At 37.7% G+C, this 18,984-nt stretch overlaps 1 protein-coding gene across 3 annotated transcripts in view; it reads left to right on the forward strand.

Annotated features, from left to right (window-relative positions):
* Kdm4c (lysine (K)-specific demethylase 4C) overlaps positions 1-18,984 on the forward strand; it is a 302,738-nt gene that overhangs the window by 140,844 nt on the left and 142,910 nt on the right. For all 3 annotated transcript variants that reach the window (XM_013026410.1, XM_013026411.1, XM_013026412.1), the window contains one exon: positions 18,063-18,256. In XM_013026410.1, the coding sequence (XP_012881864.1) occupies positions 18,063-18,256 (194 nt within the window). The remainder of the gene's footprint in view (positions 1-18,062; positions 18,257-18,984) is intronic.

An 18,984-nucleotide genomic window follows, 5' to 3' on the forward strand; every position in this document is an offset into this window, starting at 1 on the left:
TCTCTTTTTCTATTTCTTTCATTCTTTCAGGCTGCTGCAACAACTTTATTGTCATTTGGTCCAAGGCTTATGAAGCACTCCAGGGTAATTAGTTAAGAAGCTGCCCAGTGGCTAGAGGGAGTGGCTCAGATGGAAACCCTGATGTTAAGTGATGCAGAGATGGCCCTTGAAGCTGCTGGACTCTAGGGTCTTCCAGTCCTGCTTGAAGAGATACTTGCCTTGCCAGCTTGCTGGGGTTGGTTAGGTGGTTGCCTATCTTCTTGATGAGCTTCACCTCTTTAGCCAAGAAGTCACCGTCTGTGTGAGCAGGACCCAAGGCATGAAGATCGATCCCTTGGTTCAGGTTCTTCTCCAGGGCCAAGGTGGCTCCCATGGCTTCCATGGTTTTACCCCACCCGTCTTGAGAAGACTTGTGCATGGCTGCTACGCGGGTTCTGCGTCTTCGGGCTGGTGGGTGCCCTCACTCTTCTTCTCCACAAACTCACGGAAAAGTAGCCCATGCCTCCCAGAGCCACATTGTCCCAACTGAAATACTAGTCCAGGGAGAAGTAAGTTTAGGAGGCCCACAAATGCACATTGACCAGGTGGTTGATGGCAGCCGCCATCATGGTGGAATAATTCCAACGAGTCTGGGAGGTCTTTGGCTAGTTGTTGGTACAGTACCTCACCTTTCTGAAATACCTATTTCATGGCGTTCATTTTGTTGGCTTTTTGATTGTTTCTCTAAGTAATTCTCAGGGATGCAACATGCTGCAAAGAAACACAGAGTTTTTCCTGATATGAAACTTGAAAATCTCCCATATTGAAGGAGGCAGGTCAAAGGCATGGGAACAGGCTGGACAGCCTCAGGTGGACTTGGCCCCTGACCTCTCTGCCTAGAAAGAACTTGATGCAAAAACTTATGGTAATCCCCTCCTTCTTCCTGACTTTCTTCATTGTTCACTTTTTACACTGAGATCACAGACATACTGAGTTGCCCATGTGGACAGCTTCATTTGCTCCGTGGGGCTGGGCCTGCTTCATCTACATGCTAGGTTCATTTCCTGAGATAAAAGATGCTTCTCTCCAAGGCAGTCCTCATTCCTTTGAACAGTTGACAGCTAAGTCTGGAATACATATGGTACAGGAAGGGAGCATGAGAGCAGGCCTCCATGGAGAAAAAGCAGTGTAATCCCTGGGACCAAGCTTAGAATGTCACAATGATGGGCAGGAGGTAAGCTCTCTCTTATACATGCACCCATCCTGGGGCTTAAACTTTGGCCTGGGCATTGTCTCTGAGCATTTTTGCTCAAGGCCAATACTCTACCACTTGAACCACTTGTCTATTTCTGGCCTTTTGGTATTCAATTGGAGATAAAAATTTCATGAACTTTTTCTGCCTGGATTGGCTTTGAACTGTGATCCTTAAATCTTAGCTTCCTGAGTAGCTGGTATTATAGGGAAGAGCCACTGGTGCCCAATGCATGGAAAGTTTATTAATTCAGGAAGATATTTCTGAAACTGATTCATAGTGCTCTCCTTTACCTGTCACAACCTCAAATTTGCCAAGCAATTAATAATAACACAATAGAATGTTTGCAGTAAAAAAAAATCACTACGATAGCAGCTAAGGACAAAGAAGTACATAGTTATAGGTAAGGAATGTTTATTTCTTTTTTTGAATACTTTAGCTATACAGTTAAGAATACAGTGTACCTTCTTTCACATGTAATTTTGTGATAATATTATTAGAGAGAAGATAATAGGGTTATTAGGATGTATTGTATAGTCCTAGAAGGAAGTACTAAGGTTCCTTTTATACTTTTAGCCTAATGCCTAAAGTAAAACATTTTATTGTTATTCTCACACTTTCTCTTCCCTTTTAAAGATACTTAGTAATACAATGAACAGACAATTTAGCCTCATTTAGGTCTACTTCAACACTGTCTCTAAAAAACCTGTAAGAAGAGAGAGCTCTTTATGATTTACAGTTTATTTAACACTTTTGGAATGGTCTCCATTCAGTTCTGGACTGTTCCTCCTTAATGGACCATTGATAGAGGAGATCAATTCACTCCCCCCTCTATGTTTACTGTGTTGATCTTTCCTTGCACCTTTGTCATTTTCTACAAACTTTTAGACCCATTTAGGTTCCTGTCCTAGGAAAACAATTTTGGAACTTTCCACTCCTTTGACATACAGTCATGTGTCCTGCTTCTGTTTATCTTAGCATTAGTTTTCAGTGCAACCTAATAATTGGCACTCACAGCTTTACCCTGAATGGAAAAATCTTTTAGGGGTTTTTAGTTCAGTCAGATTTACAGAGAAAATTTGTATTTATAGCCATTCCTTGAATTTGTTTCATTTTTCTGAGTTTATCCTACTGTTCCTGAGACAATTCTTAGAGGTGTATATGCATTGTAATATATAGCCACGGTATGCTAATTCTGTGAAATTGTGGTCTAGTTAGGCGACATGAATGATGACTGCATTCATACATTGTTATACCAAATATGATAGATATATACATCTTCTTTGAGTTGTAATGAAAAGGAAATGCCTGTCAGCTTAATTTGTCACCAGGCATGTTCTTATTTAAAACCCTTTAAAGTGAAATAAAAAGCTTGACCTAAGATTATGGTTACTACAAACTTGACAGCCCCTGTGACTGTGGTATAAAATACTATCAGGATCTTGCTTGCCATAATAATCTGTGTAGCTCATTTGAAAGGCTGTTAACTGCAGTGAGTGTTCTTAGGTATGGTAATGACTCAGATGTTCCCTGCAATCAGAAATCTGATGTGTTATGTGGTCCAAGTCTTTGAGATATCCATGAGTGCTCATGACAGCCAGTGTGTCTTCTGTCATTCCTCTGCCAAGGCCGAAGAGCTTCAGTCTTGACACTCATCAGCTGTTTGCTCTTCCATTCCACAATAGCTCCAAAGCAGTGGTAAGGAAAAAGGGAACCTCGTTAAAGACTGTCCTATAAGAATGGCGTAAAACTTCTCCCTGACACAGAGTTTCACGTACCCACGCATTAGTTTGTTCCATGACCAACTGCTTGTGTCTGGCAGCAATGCTGAGTAAAGCCTGTCCTGTGCCTGTATTGCTTAGACTAGATGCTCTAGTTTATGAGAATCTTTGCTTTTGTTCATTGGATGTGTAGCAGCTCCAGTTGTGACAATTAGAATATTTTCAGGCATTCTCAGCTTTCCCCTTTGAGTGTGTGTATGGGAGGTGGGAGGACATGGTAGCAAAAACTAGTTGCAGTTGAGAACCACCCATTTCTGAACATTTTAGTTTGGCATGGCAACCAAGCAAGCACACTGGAAAATAGTACCAGATACAATTGTGTGCCATAGCAAGCAAGAACCTCATGCATGGTGTGCTGTGACAGAACAGAAGTGGTCCAAGTGCCTCCAGAGTGATTGCTAATTCCTCTGGTTTTCTCAGGTTGACACTTGAACACTTGGCAGTGTTTCTTGAAGAGTGGTACAAGTTCATTTTTATTGTAATAGAATTTGGCTTTTAAAACTCTAAGAGAAAATTTTACTAAAGGCTGTCCCCCAAATTACTTTCTTTTATATCTTAAATAAATATTTCTACTGTTGGAACACTCATGAAATAGCAAAGGATATTTTAAGTTATCCAGTGGTAATTATATGGCCTAGTCAAGAGTCATTTACTTCTTACTATATATAGTGCAGTCAATTTTCAGATGGTTTGGGAGGTGGAGATTGAGAGGATCTGGCTGGAGGCCAGTTGGCAGGGGATTGTTAGTGAGACCCCAAATATGAGACTCTAAAAAAACAATCAACCTAAACAAAAGAATCTGAAGGTATGGGATAAATGGTAGAGTACCTATGTAAGCATGAGGCTCTACTCCCCTCGCCACCCACGTGGGGGGAAAAAAGATTTATCATTACTGATTGACTAGATGTAGTTAATAAAATTAAATGTATTCCCTTAGAGATAGTCAAAATTCAGGAAAAAATTAATTTGTATGTATTGTTTGTATAAATGTCACATTGTAACTATTTCCTATATAATTTGAAGATAGCCTAATTCATCAGCTAATCCTTATTATTACAACTCCTATATTAGAGTATAATATGAAAAGTAAAATTTTCTTGCGTCTCAATAAAAAAAGAAAGGTAAAAACTTGTATTTAACTGTGTTCCTTTCTTGGAATTTATTTGCCATGGTTATCTTTTCATGTTATTGCTTCTTCTTAAAGTAAATTTCCATTATTTTAAATTCTTTATCCTATTGGTTTGTAGTATTTGAAGTATGTTATTCATTCAGCTTCTGTGTCTGCTGGCCTTCTGAGTTCATTTGTTTAGTTCAGCTTCTGAGCAGGCTATATTTGGTAATAGGGATTATGTACTAATGTCAGAGGAAGAGAAAACTTGGAGCTGTGATGGGATACATGAGAAGCATCAGGTGGCTACATTGGGTCAGACTTTGATGAAATGAATTGGACTGAATGAGAAAAGCAAGAGAAATCAGTATGATTGGTTTAAAGAAATTCTGTTCTTGGGCTGGGAATGTGGCTTAGTGGTAGAGTGCTTGCCTACCATGTATGGAGTCCTGGGTTTGATTCTTCAATACTACACAAATAGAAAAAGCCAGAAGTGATGCTGTGGCTCCATTGGTAGAATGCTAGCCTTGAGCCAAAGAAGCCCAGACACAGTGCCCAGGCCTAGAGTTCAACCCCCAGGACGTGGGGGGGAGGTGGACAGGGAGAAGTTGTATGTAGACATATCTAACTCTTAGGACACACAGCTGAATTTGCATTAACATATAGCACATCTTCACAGCATACAGTTCCTGCCTGTAGAAGCATTTTAATTTCTTAGCAGTAATTTAAGAAAAATTTATTTGAATATGAGATGTAGATAATTTATCCAGTGTTCAGAAATGCCAAATGACATTTGGGTAGCTAATTCATTAATATTCAGTTGAGTTAAGCATAACCAAAAATTTCAGCTTCTGAAGTAACCACATAAGGCCATGTAATGCAATACTTTATGGTTTCTCTGTTAAGCAATATGTAGCCAATGATCTTTTTAATCATTTTGATTTTTTTATGGAAACAAAAAGTACTGTAAATCTTTCAACATTTACATTTTTACATAATAAACCTCTTATAGTCCAAATGGTAGATTCCATAAAATGAGACATATTTCATTGTTCCTTTAATGGAAAATGTGACATCAGCTTGAACTGCTACCTGAGCCCTGAATAAGATTTGTTTGTAAATATTTTGGTGTTTCCTCGGTGCATTTGATTTTTAATGTATCAATAGGTAACACAAAACTTAAATTTTTTAGATTATGTTCTTTTAGTATTATTAATTTTTTTATTGTAAAGGTGATGTTCAGAGGGGTTACAGTTACTTACATAAGTCATGTGTTGAGTACATTTCTTTTTGAATAGTGTTGCCTCTTCTCTCTTTTTTTAATTTTTTTTATTTCAGCAAATCAGCATCAAATTATGAATATCAATGCTGTGTTAAATTGAAAGCCTCTTGTACAGCTATTTGAAAGTAATAATTATTTTCCTTTCTTTCCCTCCCTCCCTCCTTCCTCCCTCCTTCCCTCCTTTCCTCCCTCCCTTCCTCTTCTTTCTCTCCTTCCTTTGTTCCTTCCTTTGTTCCTTCCTTTGTTCCTTCCTTTGTTCCTTCCTTTGTTCCTTCCTTTGTTCCTTCCTTCCTTCCTTCCTTCCTTCCTTCCTTCCTTCCTTCCTTCCTTCCTTCCTCTCTTCCTCCCTCCCTTCCTCCCTCCTCCCTCCCTCTTCCTTCCCTCCTCCCTCCTCCTTCCTTCCCTCCCTCCCTTCCTCTTCATTCTCTCCTTCCTTCCTTCCATCCTTCCTTCCTTCCTTCCTTCCTTCCTTCCTTCCTTCCCTCCTTCCCTCCCTCCTTTTCTTTCTATCTTCTTTCTCTCTTCTCTCTCTCTTTCTTTCTTTCTCTTTTCCGTCCTCCCTTCCTCCCTCCCTCCCTCCTTTTCTTTCTCTCTTCTCTTTCTTTCTCTCTTTCTCTTTTCCGTCCTATAAAAAGTCACTATTCACTGGATGCTGGTGGCTTACACCTGTAATCCTAGCTACTCAGGGGCTGTGATTTGAGGATTGTGGTTCTAAGCCAGCCCAAGCAGGAAAGTCCATGAGATTCTCTTTTATCTCCAATTAACTACCAAAAAAGCTGGAAGTGGAGCAGTGGCTAAAAGTGGTAGAGTGCCAGCCTGGAGCTAAAAGCCCTGTGACAGCATCCAGGTCCTGGGTTCAAGCCCCAGGACTAGTGCGTGTGTGTGTGTGTGTGTGTGTGTGTGTGTGTGTGTGTGTGTGTATGTGTGTGCACGCACACACACACATGTCATTATTGACACGTGTCATTAATGACACAAGTCATTATTCATACTTCCTTACTCTCTTTTCTCAGCAGCAACCTTTGGAATATAAAACAAACTAAACCCTAATTGGTTTACTGCTGCACTAACTTGCTCATTCCCAATGACCTGCTGCCTTTTCCCTTAATGTGGTCCCTCAGTCCCATGAGGAATGATTTTTGCATTCTGATTTCATAGGAATGTATATTCAGTAGTGAAGATTGCCCATCCTGTTTTTTCCCCCTCTTTCCTTCCTCTTTAATCCCATGGCAGTTGGTGGAAAGTATTTTGGGGCTTACCTGAGGAAGTGAAACTACTGTCATATAATGATTTCTTATTACCAGCATAGGGTAATCCTTTCTATGATCATTGGATAACTTTTACAAAGATGGAGGTGCTTTATTTGGCACAGATGAATAGAATTGTTTTAAAGTGACTTATTGCTTGGTAGAACATGAGGCTGATAATGGTGGTATTTATGATTGCTTTTTGGAGTTATTCCAGTTTGGGTTTAAATATAACTTCATGTGAATATGAGAACATGTGAATCATTAAAACTGCATTTATTATGTAGTGTCCTTTTACATTAGGAATGATTAATGAGTTTCTGTTGAATAAAAATAGACTTGATAGCACAAAGTCACTTGCTTGATTTTATGGTTGATACCTCTATCCCTTGGGTAGTGAATAGATTTTCTTGTTAGAGCTTGATAATGATTCATTACAAGAATGACCACCCTATATTTCATTTGAATTAACTCGGTTCTTAGTAAATGTTAAGCTTGAAATCAGAATTGTAGTTTATAGCTGAATATTATTTGCTGTTTCCTAGTAATTAAGATTGAAGATCCATACTTACTAACAAAAATACCTTAGGGGCTTCTAATCAGAGTCTATACAATGGTCAAGCAGTTTAATTTCTGAAGTAACTTACATAAGTAAAAATAAGACACATCATTAAATTAAATATGGTAAGTTGCTGGGCACCGGTGGCTCACACCTGTAATCCTAACTACTCTGGAGGCTGAGATCTGAGGATGTCATTCAACACCAGCCTGGGCAGGAAAATCTAATTAACCACTAGAAACCTGGAAGTGGTGCTATGGCTTAAGTGGTAGAGTGCTTGCCTTCAGTTGAAGAGTACAGGGACAGCGCCCAGGCCCAGAGTTCAAACCCCATGACTGAACAACAACAACAAAAAGTTGTCATTAGTTCCCTTTCATTTTTGTCTTGTTTTTCACAGTATTGGCAATCATCTAGTATATTAGCAATTATTCAACTAATAATAGTGGAGTTTATACCATTGTTGTGACAGGCAAGCAGTCATAAAACAAACCTGAGCTCTGTTTCACAGGATGTAGTTTCTAGTACTAAAGATACCTATTGCCTCAAAAAACACCAAGTATCATCATACAGTGTGTGTAAGTGATCTGAAGGAAAAGAACAAGGCATTATTAAGCAAGATAATTGTGACCTGAGTTAGGACATCAAGAGTGAGAGAGGAAGCTTGCTTCATAAAGACATTCATGTATTTATACAATTACTTTTTTATAATGTTTCCACACCAATTGTGAGGCTTTAGCCTACTCCTGCGGCCTTTTCCTCTCTAGATAAATCCTTTCCCCTTTCCACCCCTTAGTTTCTCCTAAAAGCTGATGTAACAAAATGAAATAATGAGTGAATTACTTGATTAGGTATTTTCTCTGCCTAGTGGCAATATATTTCCATATCCTAAAACATTCTTCCATAAAATTCATTTTCATGGCTATACTATTCCTCCCCCTCTCCACAACCCCCCACCTCCATTTCTGGCCTTGGTGCTTAAACTCAGGGCCTGGGCACTGTCCCTGAGCTCTTTTGCTCAAGGCCAGTACCCTACCACTTTCAGTGAGCAGCAGCACTTCCAGTTTTCTCGTAGTTAATTGGTGACAAGAGTCAGACATTTTCTGTACTTGAGGCTTGAACTCAAGATGTGAATGCAGTCTCTGAGCTTTTTTGCTCAAGGCTAGTGCTATATCACTTTTGAGACACAACACCACTTCCAGTTTTCTGGTGATTAATTGATGATAAGAATCCCTTGGACTTTCCTGTCTCTCAGTTGGCTTTGAATTGCTATCCTCAGATCTCATCCTCCTGATTAGCTAGGATTACAGGTGTGATCCACCAGCACCCAACTTTTTTTCTTAAAGGAAAATTTTCTCAATTTTTAGATCTTTAATGAACACAGCTTAGCTAAGCATTCTTAAAGTCATATTGATGTACTAATTAAAATAAAAATATTTAAGTTGTGATGTTATAGGGCTATATTATTGTTACAAATTTTAGACAGTTTGAAATGTGACACTTAATTTGTGGGTATGATTTACTCCTACCTACTTGGAAGGCTGAAATCTGAGAATTGCATTTCGAAGGCAGTAGGGACAGTAAAGTAAAACACTTACCTACAAATGACTACCAAAAAAGTCAGAAGTGGAACTGTGGCTTATGTGGTAGAGTGCTAGCTTTGAACAAAAAACCTCAGAGATAGTGCCTATTCCCTGAGTTCAAGCCATGGAACTGGCATAACAAAACAAGCAAAGACAGTTTCTCCGTATTTTTCCTAATTGATGGTGTTTTATATTTGGCTGTTAAGAATTTGAAGGAATACTTAACATTTATTGTGTTTTTCTATATTTTTTTTTCTGGTTTCATGAGCCACCTTCCTAGCCCTTTTTACCATACTAGTGTTTGACATATACAAAAGATGGAAGAGGATAGAAGATAGAAGGGGATGCTGTGTCTATCCCAGATTTAGTGGAAGTGAAAAGAGTTAAAGTTCACTAACATCAGTTTGACACTATTTAATGCAGTGCGAATTCTCTTGTGAAACTTGGAAGACAGCTGGGTCAGTATTCAGGCCCTTGGATTACTCTTTTTCTTCCATGTAACTAGTGGTTTCTCAGAGAATGTGATATTGAAAATCCTAGAGAAGCAAGTGTATAGAATATTGAATCTTACATATTTTGAATTTATGGTCACCCTTCCCCCATGTTTCTGTCCTATGTCATCTAGCAATTTCCTTAGGATTTTGTACCATGAATTACGAAAAGTAAAGTAAGAGCTTTATTCGCTAATTTCTTTTCTGGGCAGGAGACAAACTTCTAATTGTGTCAACTTAATAATTTAAAAAGGGATAACTGCACTTGAGGATATAGTGTAACTGCATTTGAGGATATAGGAGTATGTTTACCTAGTACACATTAGGCCCTGGCTTCCATGACCTGCATTGCTAAAATAAACATACCAAGAAGCTGAGATGGAGATTGTGGTTCCAGGCTAATGGGGAAGAAAACAGTTGTGAGACCCCTTCTCATTTGAAGCATATGGTGGCACAAACCTATTATCTTGCTATGGAGCTACTAACATAAACAGATCACCAGGCAGGAGTAAGACCCTATCTCAAAATAACAAGCAAAAATCAGATTTGGAGGAGTGACTGATTGATTAAAACTGTCTTCTTGCAAGCATGAGTTCAAACCTTATACTGCACTAACTCCTCCCCCCACCCTGCAAATAAAAAGGAACAAACAAAACCAAGGCTAACAAGAAATATCTGAAAGATCTTCTGACTATTCTCATAAAAATGTTTAGGAGGATCATACATTTGTATTCCTCCATGCTTTTTTTCTCTGCTCTTGTCTATGATATTATCAATGCACATGAAAAAATGTATGTATTCATAAGAATTTTGGTCCCTAAAAGTATACAGAGCCTTATTTTTATCTGATCTTGTCTGAAATTATCATTCATATTAGCTGTGAAATAGAGTGCCTGAATCTAGAACAAAATAACTTCATCTGCCCCTGAATACTAAAGAGTTCAATTTCACGCTGTGTTTTATATGGCACAGCAGGGGTAGATTGTTTAATATCTGTAACTCTGAACTTCTCCAACCTTTCTCTCAGATATTCAGGTATGTGTTGAGAAGCAGAAATCCAAAAATAATTTCTGCAGAATATTTTGGAGACCCCTGGAGCAAACTATTTGTGTCCATTTCCCTTCTTTCCTGCACAATTTTTCTTTGTCTGTTTGAATAGTATTCTCACGGGTCAGAAAGATTTGAGTTTCTCATCCCACACCTTAAATTGCTTTATAATTGCCTTATTTTATAAGGCGGACATATCCTGTTACTGGGAAGACTGAAAATATTCAGAAGAAATTAATCTGAACCTATTAGAAATAGGACAAGAGGAGGGAAACTTATTTTGGAAAATAGTTAGCTGGACTGGAAAAACTCTTATCAACAGGAATGCTAATGTGCATAGAAAGCAAAAATAGTGAACCTCAGACATTTGTTCTCTGCTCTGGCTTCAGTTTGTTTGTAGGTCATACCTAAAGGAATTTAACAAGGAGAGATATGACCCATATTTAAGTTAAAAACATTTTAATGTTTTAAAATTGATTTGGAATACAGTGAATAAAAATATAGGAATTGTAGATTTCATTCTAGCAAAGGCTTATGCAGTCTAGTAAAGTTCTTATTAGGTATAAGATTGAATAAATTCTCTGACTTTCTGTTTCCTTATATATTTTTAAAAATTTTTATTTATTTTTTATTGTGAAAATACTGTACAGAGGGGTTACAATTACATGGGCAAGATAATGAGTACATTTCTTATCAAGCATTGTAGCCTCCTGCTTTGTTTCCCCTTCCCATTCCTTCCCATCTTCCCCCCCCGCCCTCCCCACTCCTTATGTATTTTTAAAGAAGGTTACATATATAAGCCAGATACTGCTGGCTCATGCCTATAATCCTAGCTACCCAGGGCCCTGAAATCTGAGAATCACAGTTCAAAGCCAGCTTGGATAGGAAAGTATGTGAGACTCTTATCTCCAATAAACCACCAAAAAAACCAGAAGTGGCACTGTGGCTCAAGTGGTAGAGTGCTCACCTTGAGCTGAAGAGCGCGGGGACAGTGCTTAAGCCCAGTGTTCAAGCTCCACGACCGACCAAAAAAAAAAAAAGTAATACTATATAGTATGCCTCAATGCTAACAAACTATTGAGTAATAAATTCTTTACACATATAGAGAATGAACCAATAAAGTTGTTAAGTTTTTATGTGGCTATGTTTTGAATAGAGTTGAATATCAGGAAGGAAACAGATACAAATCTAGACAAATAAACTGTAGATAAGTTGGTCTTGTCAAGAAAGATTTGTACCACTGGCAATTTATTGCCCACATTTTATAGTAAAAAGTTTTCTTAATACTTGAATCACAGGATTGTTTAAATTTTAATACATTTTTATTGAAGTATCTGAACTTGTTTAATACTAATTATATGACCATGGATACATAATTTGATTAATAAAATTATATAGTAGATGTAGTTAATGATTTTTCCCTAATTATTTGTCATCATTACCACATTTCTTAGTTAAAAAATAAGTTGCCAGTGCTTAGCATGTACTAGTGATTTTTACTCCTTAATGAAAATAGCAACGATTAATTATGAATAGTAATGAATAGTGTTAGCATACTATTTTTATGTATTACATTTTAACTGAAGATAGTATATTTAAAATTTTTTTTAACTCACTTTGGAACTCAAGGTGGCCCTCAAATCTTCCTGCCCAGCCTCCTGATTTGCTGGGATTATTGGCTTGCATCAATATACCTTCTATAAAGAGTTTTTAAAATAAAAGAAACCATGAAATACAGAATATTCTTATTTGTTCTTAATATAACATACAAGCAGTTGGTTTCTCAAAGCTTCTAAATGGCACATCTAGTGAACATTTGGCCTTTAATACTTTTATACATTATCCTATACTTTCTTAGCCTATGTATTTTAGGTTGGGGGACATGTTTGGCATTTTTTCATATTGACCTAATGTACTACTTTCATTGTACCTTGCAGGTAATTGGTTGATAACCTTCATGAGCATTTTCTTATATGGCAGAAGAAGGCTAGAATCTGATTTAATGATGAACTATGGCTTTCTGTTCTTTCTTGTTTTTTCAGTTGACTTCACAAAGAAGTAGCAATGTACATGTTGCTTGGGTTTTTCAGTATGAGTTTTTTGTTAACCACTAATCACTACAGGATCCAATTACTACCTTTGATTATTGCAAAGAGCAGTATCTTAGGTTTACAAATATTGTTAGGTTTATAAATATTGGCATCACTAGAGGACGATAGTATGTTCTTCTTTGGACATTTTTAATTCTTCAAAACAAAAACAACTATCATTTACCATTTGTGTTTTGATTATTGTTTTGTGCAGTAAATCTAACTTACTAATATATTGGGTAGTTATAATTGTTGGGAAATTATTGATATAAGATATAGAAAATTTCTTTATATTTTAGATATTATCTTCTCTGGGTTGTGGTATTGTCAAGATTGAAGTGCATTGAAATTTTGAGCAGAATGTGTATTCCCTCCCCCTCTTTTACTGAGTGCGCTACTTCAGAATTGAGACCCTTGTGGATATAATCTTATGCCTCCTGAAACATATGCATCAGCCAAGTAACACTGAGTTCTTCTATTAGAAGGAAGCCTGCTTTTGTAAACAATTGAAAAAGTAGTCATGTAAACTAAGCTTTTGTGACCTTCTTATCCATAGTCTACCTTTGACCCTGAGCATCATTAATTTATGTTATAGGTATTTCCCTTTATTAATATCTCATATCTAGTTAGCCTTCTGATTCAGTTGTTTGTTCAAGAAAGGAGGCCAAGGAAATGAGTCTATTTGCAGCATTTGACAGGAGTTTGACTGCACTTACCCCACTCCAAGACAATGGCTTAGTCCTCTCATATTATTTCTCAGCCTCATAGCAGTCCAGATTTGTTCTTCCTGTTTAGTCTTCAAAGCTATACTGCACCTCTCCTTGATTTCAAGACCAGCTATTAGATTTGGTAGCCTGAGTTTTAGCTTTTTAATCTTTTAACCTTTGAAGTAAGTAAAGATATAATAACCCTATGAACCTCTGTTTTTGTGGTAACACCAGTAAAATTCAATTGGTATGAGGCATATCCTATTTTAAAAAATAAGCCTATTTTAACTGTGGTAAGGTTAAATCTTGGTGGTCGGTCATGAGGCTTGAACTCTGGGCTTGGGCAGTGTCCCTGCACTCTTCAGCTCAACATGAGTGCTCTACCGCTTGAGCCACAGTGCCACTTCTGGTTTTCTAGTGGTTTATTGGAGATAAGTCTCTCACAGACTTTCCTATCCGGGCTGGCTTTGAACTATGATCCTCAGATCTCAGCCTCCTGAGTAGCTAGGCGTGAGTCACTGGCACTTGGCTTGCGGGTTTTATTTTTAAGGATTTAAGTTTTTGAGCTCTAAGTAGGTAACTATCAAGAAGCAAACAACAACAAATCCTGGCCAAGATGTGGCCAAAAGTGAACTCTAATACACTATTGGTGGGAATGTAAATCTGTTCAAACAGATAATGGAAAGCAGTATGGAGGTTCCTCAAAAACCTAGACATAGAACTACTCTGACCCAGCAGTCCCATTCCTGTGCATTAATCCAATAGATCCCAAACAAAGTTACAGTAAAGCCGTTAACACAACCATATTCATTGCATACTATTCCCCATATCCAAAAAATGGAATCAGCCCACATGTCTCCCAATGGATGAACGGATCAAGAAAATTTTGCATATATACACTATGGAATTTTACTCATCTATTAGAAAGAATGATACTGTGCCATAGTAAGGAAAAATTATATTAAATGCAGTAAGCCATACCCAGAGAAAAAAAGGTTAAATGTTTTCTCTCATTTGTGGTAGCTAGATTGTGCTTATAAATCTTTAAGTAAACATACTGAGTGGTCTACAAGTGGTTACAAAAGAATTGACAAGTAAATAGACTCTGGAGAGCAGAGTAAGTCAAAGCCTAATAAAATCAACACCAGGAAATGGATATGTCCAAGGGGGGAGGTGGGGCCAAGGAGGAGATGAATGGAGCCAGGGAGTGGGGAAGAATGCAGTACAAGTTGTCATGTCCAAAACGAGCTTTACAACGTCGGTGCGGGGGGGGGGGGGGGGGGGTGAGAGGGGTTGGGATGGGGAGGGAGGGGGGAGGCTGGGAAGGGATGGGAAGGGTAAACAAAGGAGGGGGCTGCAATGCTTGGTAAGAAATGTACGCATTATCCTGCCCATGCAATTGTAACCCCTCTGTACAGTATGTTCACAAATAAAATAAAATTAAAAACAAAACAAAACAAAAAAAAAGAATTCACTGTATAAAGCTGGGCCCTGGTGGCTCACGCCTGTAATCCTAGCTATTCAGGAGGCTGAGATCTGAGGATCTCGGTTCAAAGCCAGCCCGGGCAGGAAAATCCAGGAGACTCTTCAATAAAACCTCTAGAAAACTAGAAGTGGCACTGTGGCCCGAGCTGTAGAGCTCTTGCCTTGAGCTGAAGAACGCAGGGACTGCACCCAAGCCCAGAGTTCAAGCCCCATGACCAACCTCCCCCCCCCAAAAAAAAAAGAAGAATTCACTGTATATACCACAAAGCTAAGAAAAATAAGGAAAGGGGTGGGTAGAAAGGGGTAAGAATGTTGAAGTTGTGACACTGATAAAGATGCATTGTATTCATAAGTTGTTTTTTTTTATAGGGCACTTCCTTTGCCTAACTACTTAGAGAAAAATTTAAAGATAAATAATAAATAGGCTTATATATCCTTGCATTATTTTATAACTACACAAAGTTTAATCTTCAGATTATTTATATTATTGTTATTCCAAGTTTTTCAGTTGTGTGAACTGAGACAAAAAAGAGATTAAATAAGTTGTTCAAAGTTAGATTGTTAGTCATTGTTAATGCTCAGATTTGAGTCTAGTCTTTTATACATTATATCATGTTTTATGTATCACAGTCTTACAGTTCTTCAGCAAGCTAATAAGTGTCTTTTTTGTTTTGCTGATTTTCTAATTCACAGTATTCTCAAATAGAACATTAAATGAAGAATTATTTTAGTATATCGTCATTAATATAATATCTGATTGTTATTGCTAGTGAGTTCAGAGACCCAAAGAAACATAGGTCCTGTGGTTTCCCTTATTTGCAATAATTAGTATATGTCTAGGATAATCTTACCAGACAAGCAAAAAAGGTCAAAAGCTATGTACATATGACCAAGTAAGACGATGCTAAGCGAAATGAACCCCAAGATAGAGACACAAGAGGTTTTTTTCTTTGTCACTGTTGTTTTTAATGTACTATAATTTTTTTTGGGGGGGCGGTTGTGGGGCTTGAACTCTGGGCCTGGGCGCTGTCCCTCAGCGCTTCAGCTCAAGGCTAGCTCTCTACCACTTGAGCCACAGCGCCACTTCCGGCTTTTTTCTTTTTGCTTATGTGGTGCTGAGGAATTGGACCCAGGGCCTCATGCATGCAAGGCAAGCGCTCTACCACTGAGCCACCTTCCCAGCCCCTTTTTTTGGTTTCTTTTGTATGTTCTTCCCCCTGTGGTATAACCCTGTTGTCACTGTATTTGATTTTTTAAAATTTTAACATGAGTGGGGTTTCTGGTCAGTTTAGTTTTTAAATAATATTAAAGCATCTTTCTACACCTTGAGTATGGTATTTTGTTAGGACTATATGCTACAGTAGCCTAATAATGATGTCTTGTTGGTTCAGTCCTTTCTATCTGTTGCTATGCCCTGGTAATCTCCATGTTTTGGTCCTATTTCTGTCCCTTTCATTCTAAATTGGAAGTGCTGTCTTTCTCTTTGGCCAGATCTCTATTTCTATTTTCTCCTTAGGTGATTGGTTGAGTCTTTGTTTCACATGCCTAATTTAGTTTGCCTAAGTTTGTACAGCCACACCATTGACCAAATCTCAGAACACATTCCTATTTAATTATGGCTTGCTGATTATTGGTTTCCACAGAGATCTGCAGCTTTCTCAAACTGTGCAAGCAAAATGTAAACAAATTATATTTCATAGTCCCATCTGAACAAACAAGATGAGCATAAAATTAAAGTTGTTCTTTTCCCTACGACATTTTCTTTGGAAATCTTGTTCTGCAGCTTGCTAGCCTGCCTCCCTTAGATAGTAGGTCCATAACCTTGCTCAAGCCTAAATTAGCCCAGTAAAGGAGATATCATCACATCACATTGTCCACTACTCTATTTTTTTTTAGAAGCAAAATTTGTAACATTGTAAGATAATGTGCCTTCTGCTCATGAGTCCAAGCTTTTATTTTTTTCCTTTAGTTAAAAGAGTACATCTTACCCCAAATAGTTAAATTTCTAAATATCCTCATTGTCCACATTATTATAGAAAGATAATTATATAAACAGAGCTTAGAACTCTCACTATATAACTAGAAATCATGGAGTAGATAAATAGTATTCAGTTCTGAGGAATAGCAAGTATAGCTGGCCTTTTAGACCTTAAAGGTAAAGTTTCTTTGGCTATCAGCCTGCCGAGTAGTAAGTCAGTAAGCAGTAAGCTCTTACCACAAGGAGTGAAAGTTCTGAGTTTCTGGAAGATGTCTTTGGACTCAAATGATTCATTTTGGTGTAGGAGAGAAACCTGAGTATCTCACTGGTAGAATAAAGTCTTGGAGCCTCTGATGTCACATGCACATGTTAAACTTTATTGTGAAGACAAAGCAGGGTTGAATGTACCTTAAAAAAGGTGGATATTTTAAAGGATCAAAGTAACTGCTAAAAAGATGGATTAGTGTTAGGAGAGGTAGGAAAATTAGTGATGCTTTGGCAGGATAAGGGTCTGACTGAATTTGGAATGATGCTGCATATGAAATCGATGCAAGAGTCATTTCAGAGGATGAATTAACTGTATATGTTACGTATTGGACTTCCAAGTTTGGAGGTATATGGAGGGCTGTGAAATATCTATTATGAATGTAGGAAAGTGAAAAAATCTTGGTATCATTGATAGTGATGGAATGTTACTTGGAGTTGAAGAAGTTAGTTTTATTTATGTTTGCTGTTATACCATTCTACAAATCTCTGTCTGTCTCTTGAGCATTTTATAGGCAGGAAGCTTCTGCACATTCTGCACATCATTCCGTTTCTGGCTTCTACTGAGGTGCATGGTTCGATCTATATTTCATAAGCCTACTCCACTGAGAAAAAGTCTGTGAATTAACATTAGAATTATGAAGGGAAGTTTGAAGCTGGAGATTATTAGTTGTTGGAATTAATTTGTATGGGTATGAAAATTGTATTACTAAGATACTAGGAACAGCACCAGGTTTTCAGACTTACAGTCTTTTCATACATTATTAATAGTTCAAATCTTTAATGTGTCCATATAGTAGGAAGGTAAAGCTTATGATATAGGTATTCTTTCAGTTGGGTGTCTTTTTCTGTATTTTTTGTATGTGCAGAAAGTATTTCCCTCTTCCTGCCTTACCTCCCTCCTGGACCACTTCTGGTGTTTAGGAACTGAACTTGGGCCTTCAGCATGCTAGGCAAATGCTCTACTTCTTTAAGTACACATTCAGCCCAAGTATTAGCTTATTTGCCAATTTGAGTATATATAAGATTTCATCTTTGTTCTGAAGATGTTGGGTTTATTATTTACTGAATGTTTGAAAATGTAGTTGTTGTTAGTTATTTTATGACTAAATATTCACATATGGTTCATTCCAGGGCTGATTCACGTGACTTAATATAGCTATCAAAATGATTCATTGCAAATTTCATTGGAATTGTTCCATTATGTTCCAGTGCACTTGCAGGAAAGACATGGTGAAAATTTCAATGGATATCTTTGTGAAGAAATTTCAGCCAGACAGATACCAGCTTTGGAAACAAGGAAAGGATATATACACCATTGACCACATAAAGCCTACTCCAGAGTCTACTCCTGAAGTAAAAGCCTGGCTACAGAGGAGGAGGAAAGTACAAAAGGCACCCAAGAGGTAATGGCTCCACCCCTTACTGTTTGTACTATTTACTGAATTGAAATAGATTATTAAGCATCATGTTCTCCCGGGCTCTTGCTTTCTATTTATTTGTCATAATTTTGCTTTATATCTTACTAAAATGAAGCAAAGTATTTAAAAATTTTCAGGTACTAGTACAAAAATGTAGGAAGACATATAATATTGTATTTGAGAATATCCCTGAAATCAACAGAAATAGAAAATAGAACAACACAGAACCTTTAGCTTCCTTACCCTAATGTAACTTTAAGTTCTGTTGATTCTCTCTATTAGTTTCCATATATATATTTGGGGTCCAGTCGTGGGGCCTGAACTCTGGGCCTCGGCGTTGTCCCTCAGCTCTTCAGCTCAAGGCTAGTGCTCTACCACTTGAGCCACAGCGCCACTTCTGGCTTTTTTCTTTTTGCTTATGTGGTGCTGAGGAATCGAACCCAGGGCCTCAGGCATGCAAGGAAGTGCTCTACCATTGAGCCACCTTCCCAGCCCCTAGTTTTCATATAAGCATCAATAATTTGATTTCCAGATTTTTCATTTGCTACCAAATGCTTTCACTTTTAAGATAATACTTTTCTCATCAGAGTTCTTACTTTTTTTTTTTTTTTTTCTTACTTACTCTTGATTGGCTTCTTAAATCAGTTTGTTTGAGTACGTACAAGGAAGCTCTGCCTACCAGGGACTTTATGACCCTCCTCCCAGGCTAATTC

This window comes from Dipodomys ordii, unplaced genomic scaffold (assembly GCF_000151885.1).
Source record: "Dipodomys ordii isolate 6190 unplaced genomic scaffold, Dord_2.0 Scaffold93, whole genome shotgun sequence".
NCBI classification, from domain to species: Eukaryota; Metazoa; Chordata; class Mammalia; order Rodentia; family Heteromyidae; genus Dipodomys; species Dipodomys ordii.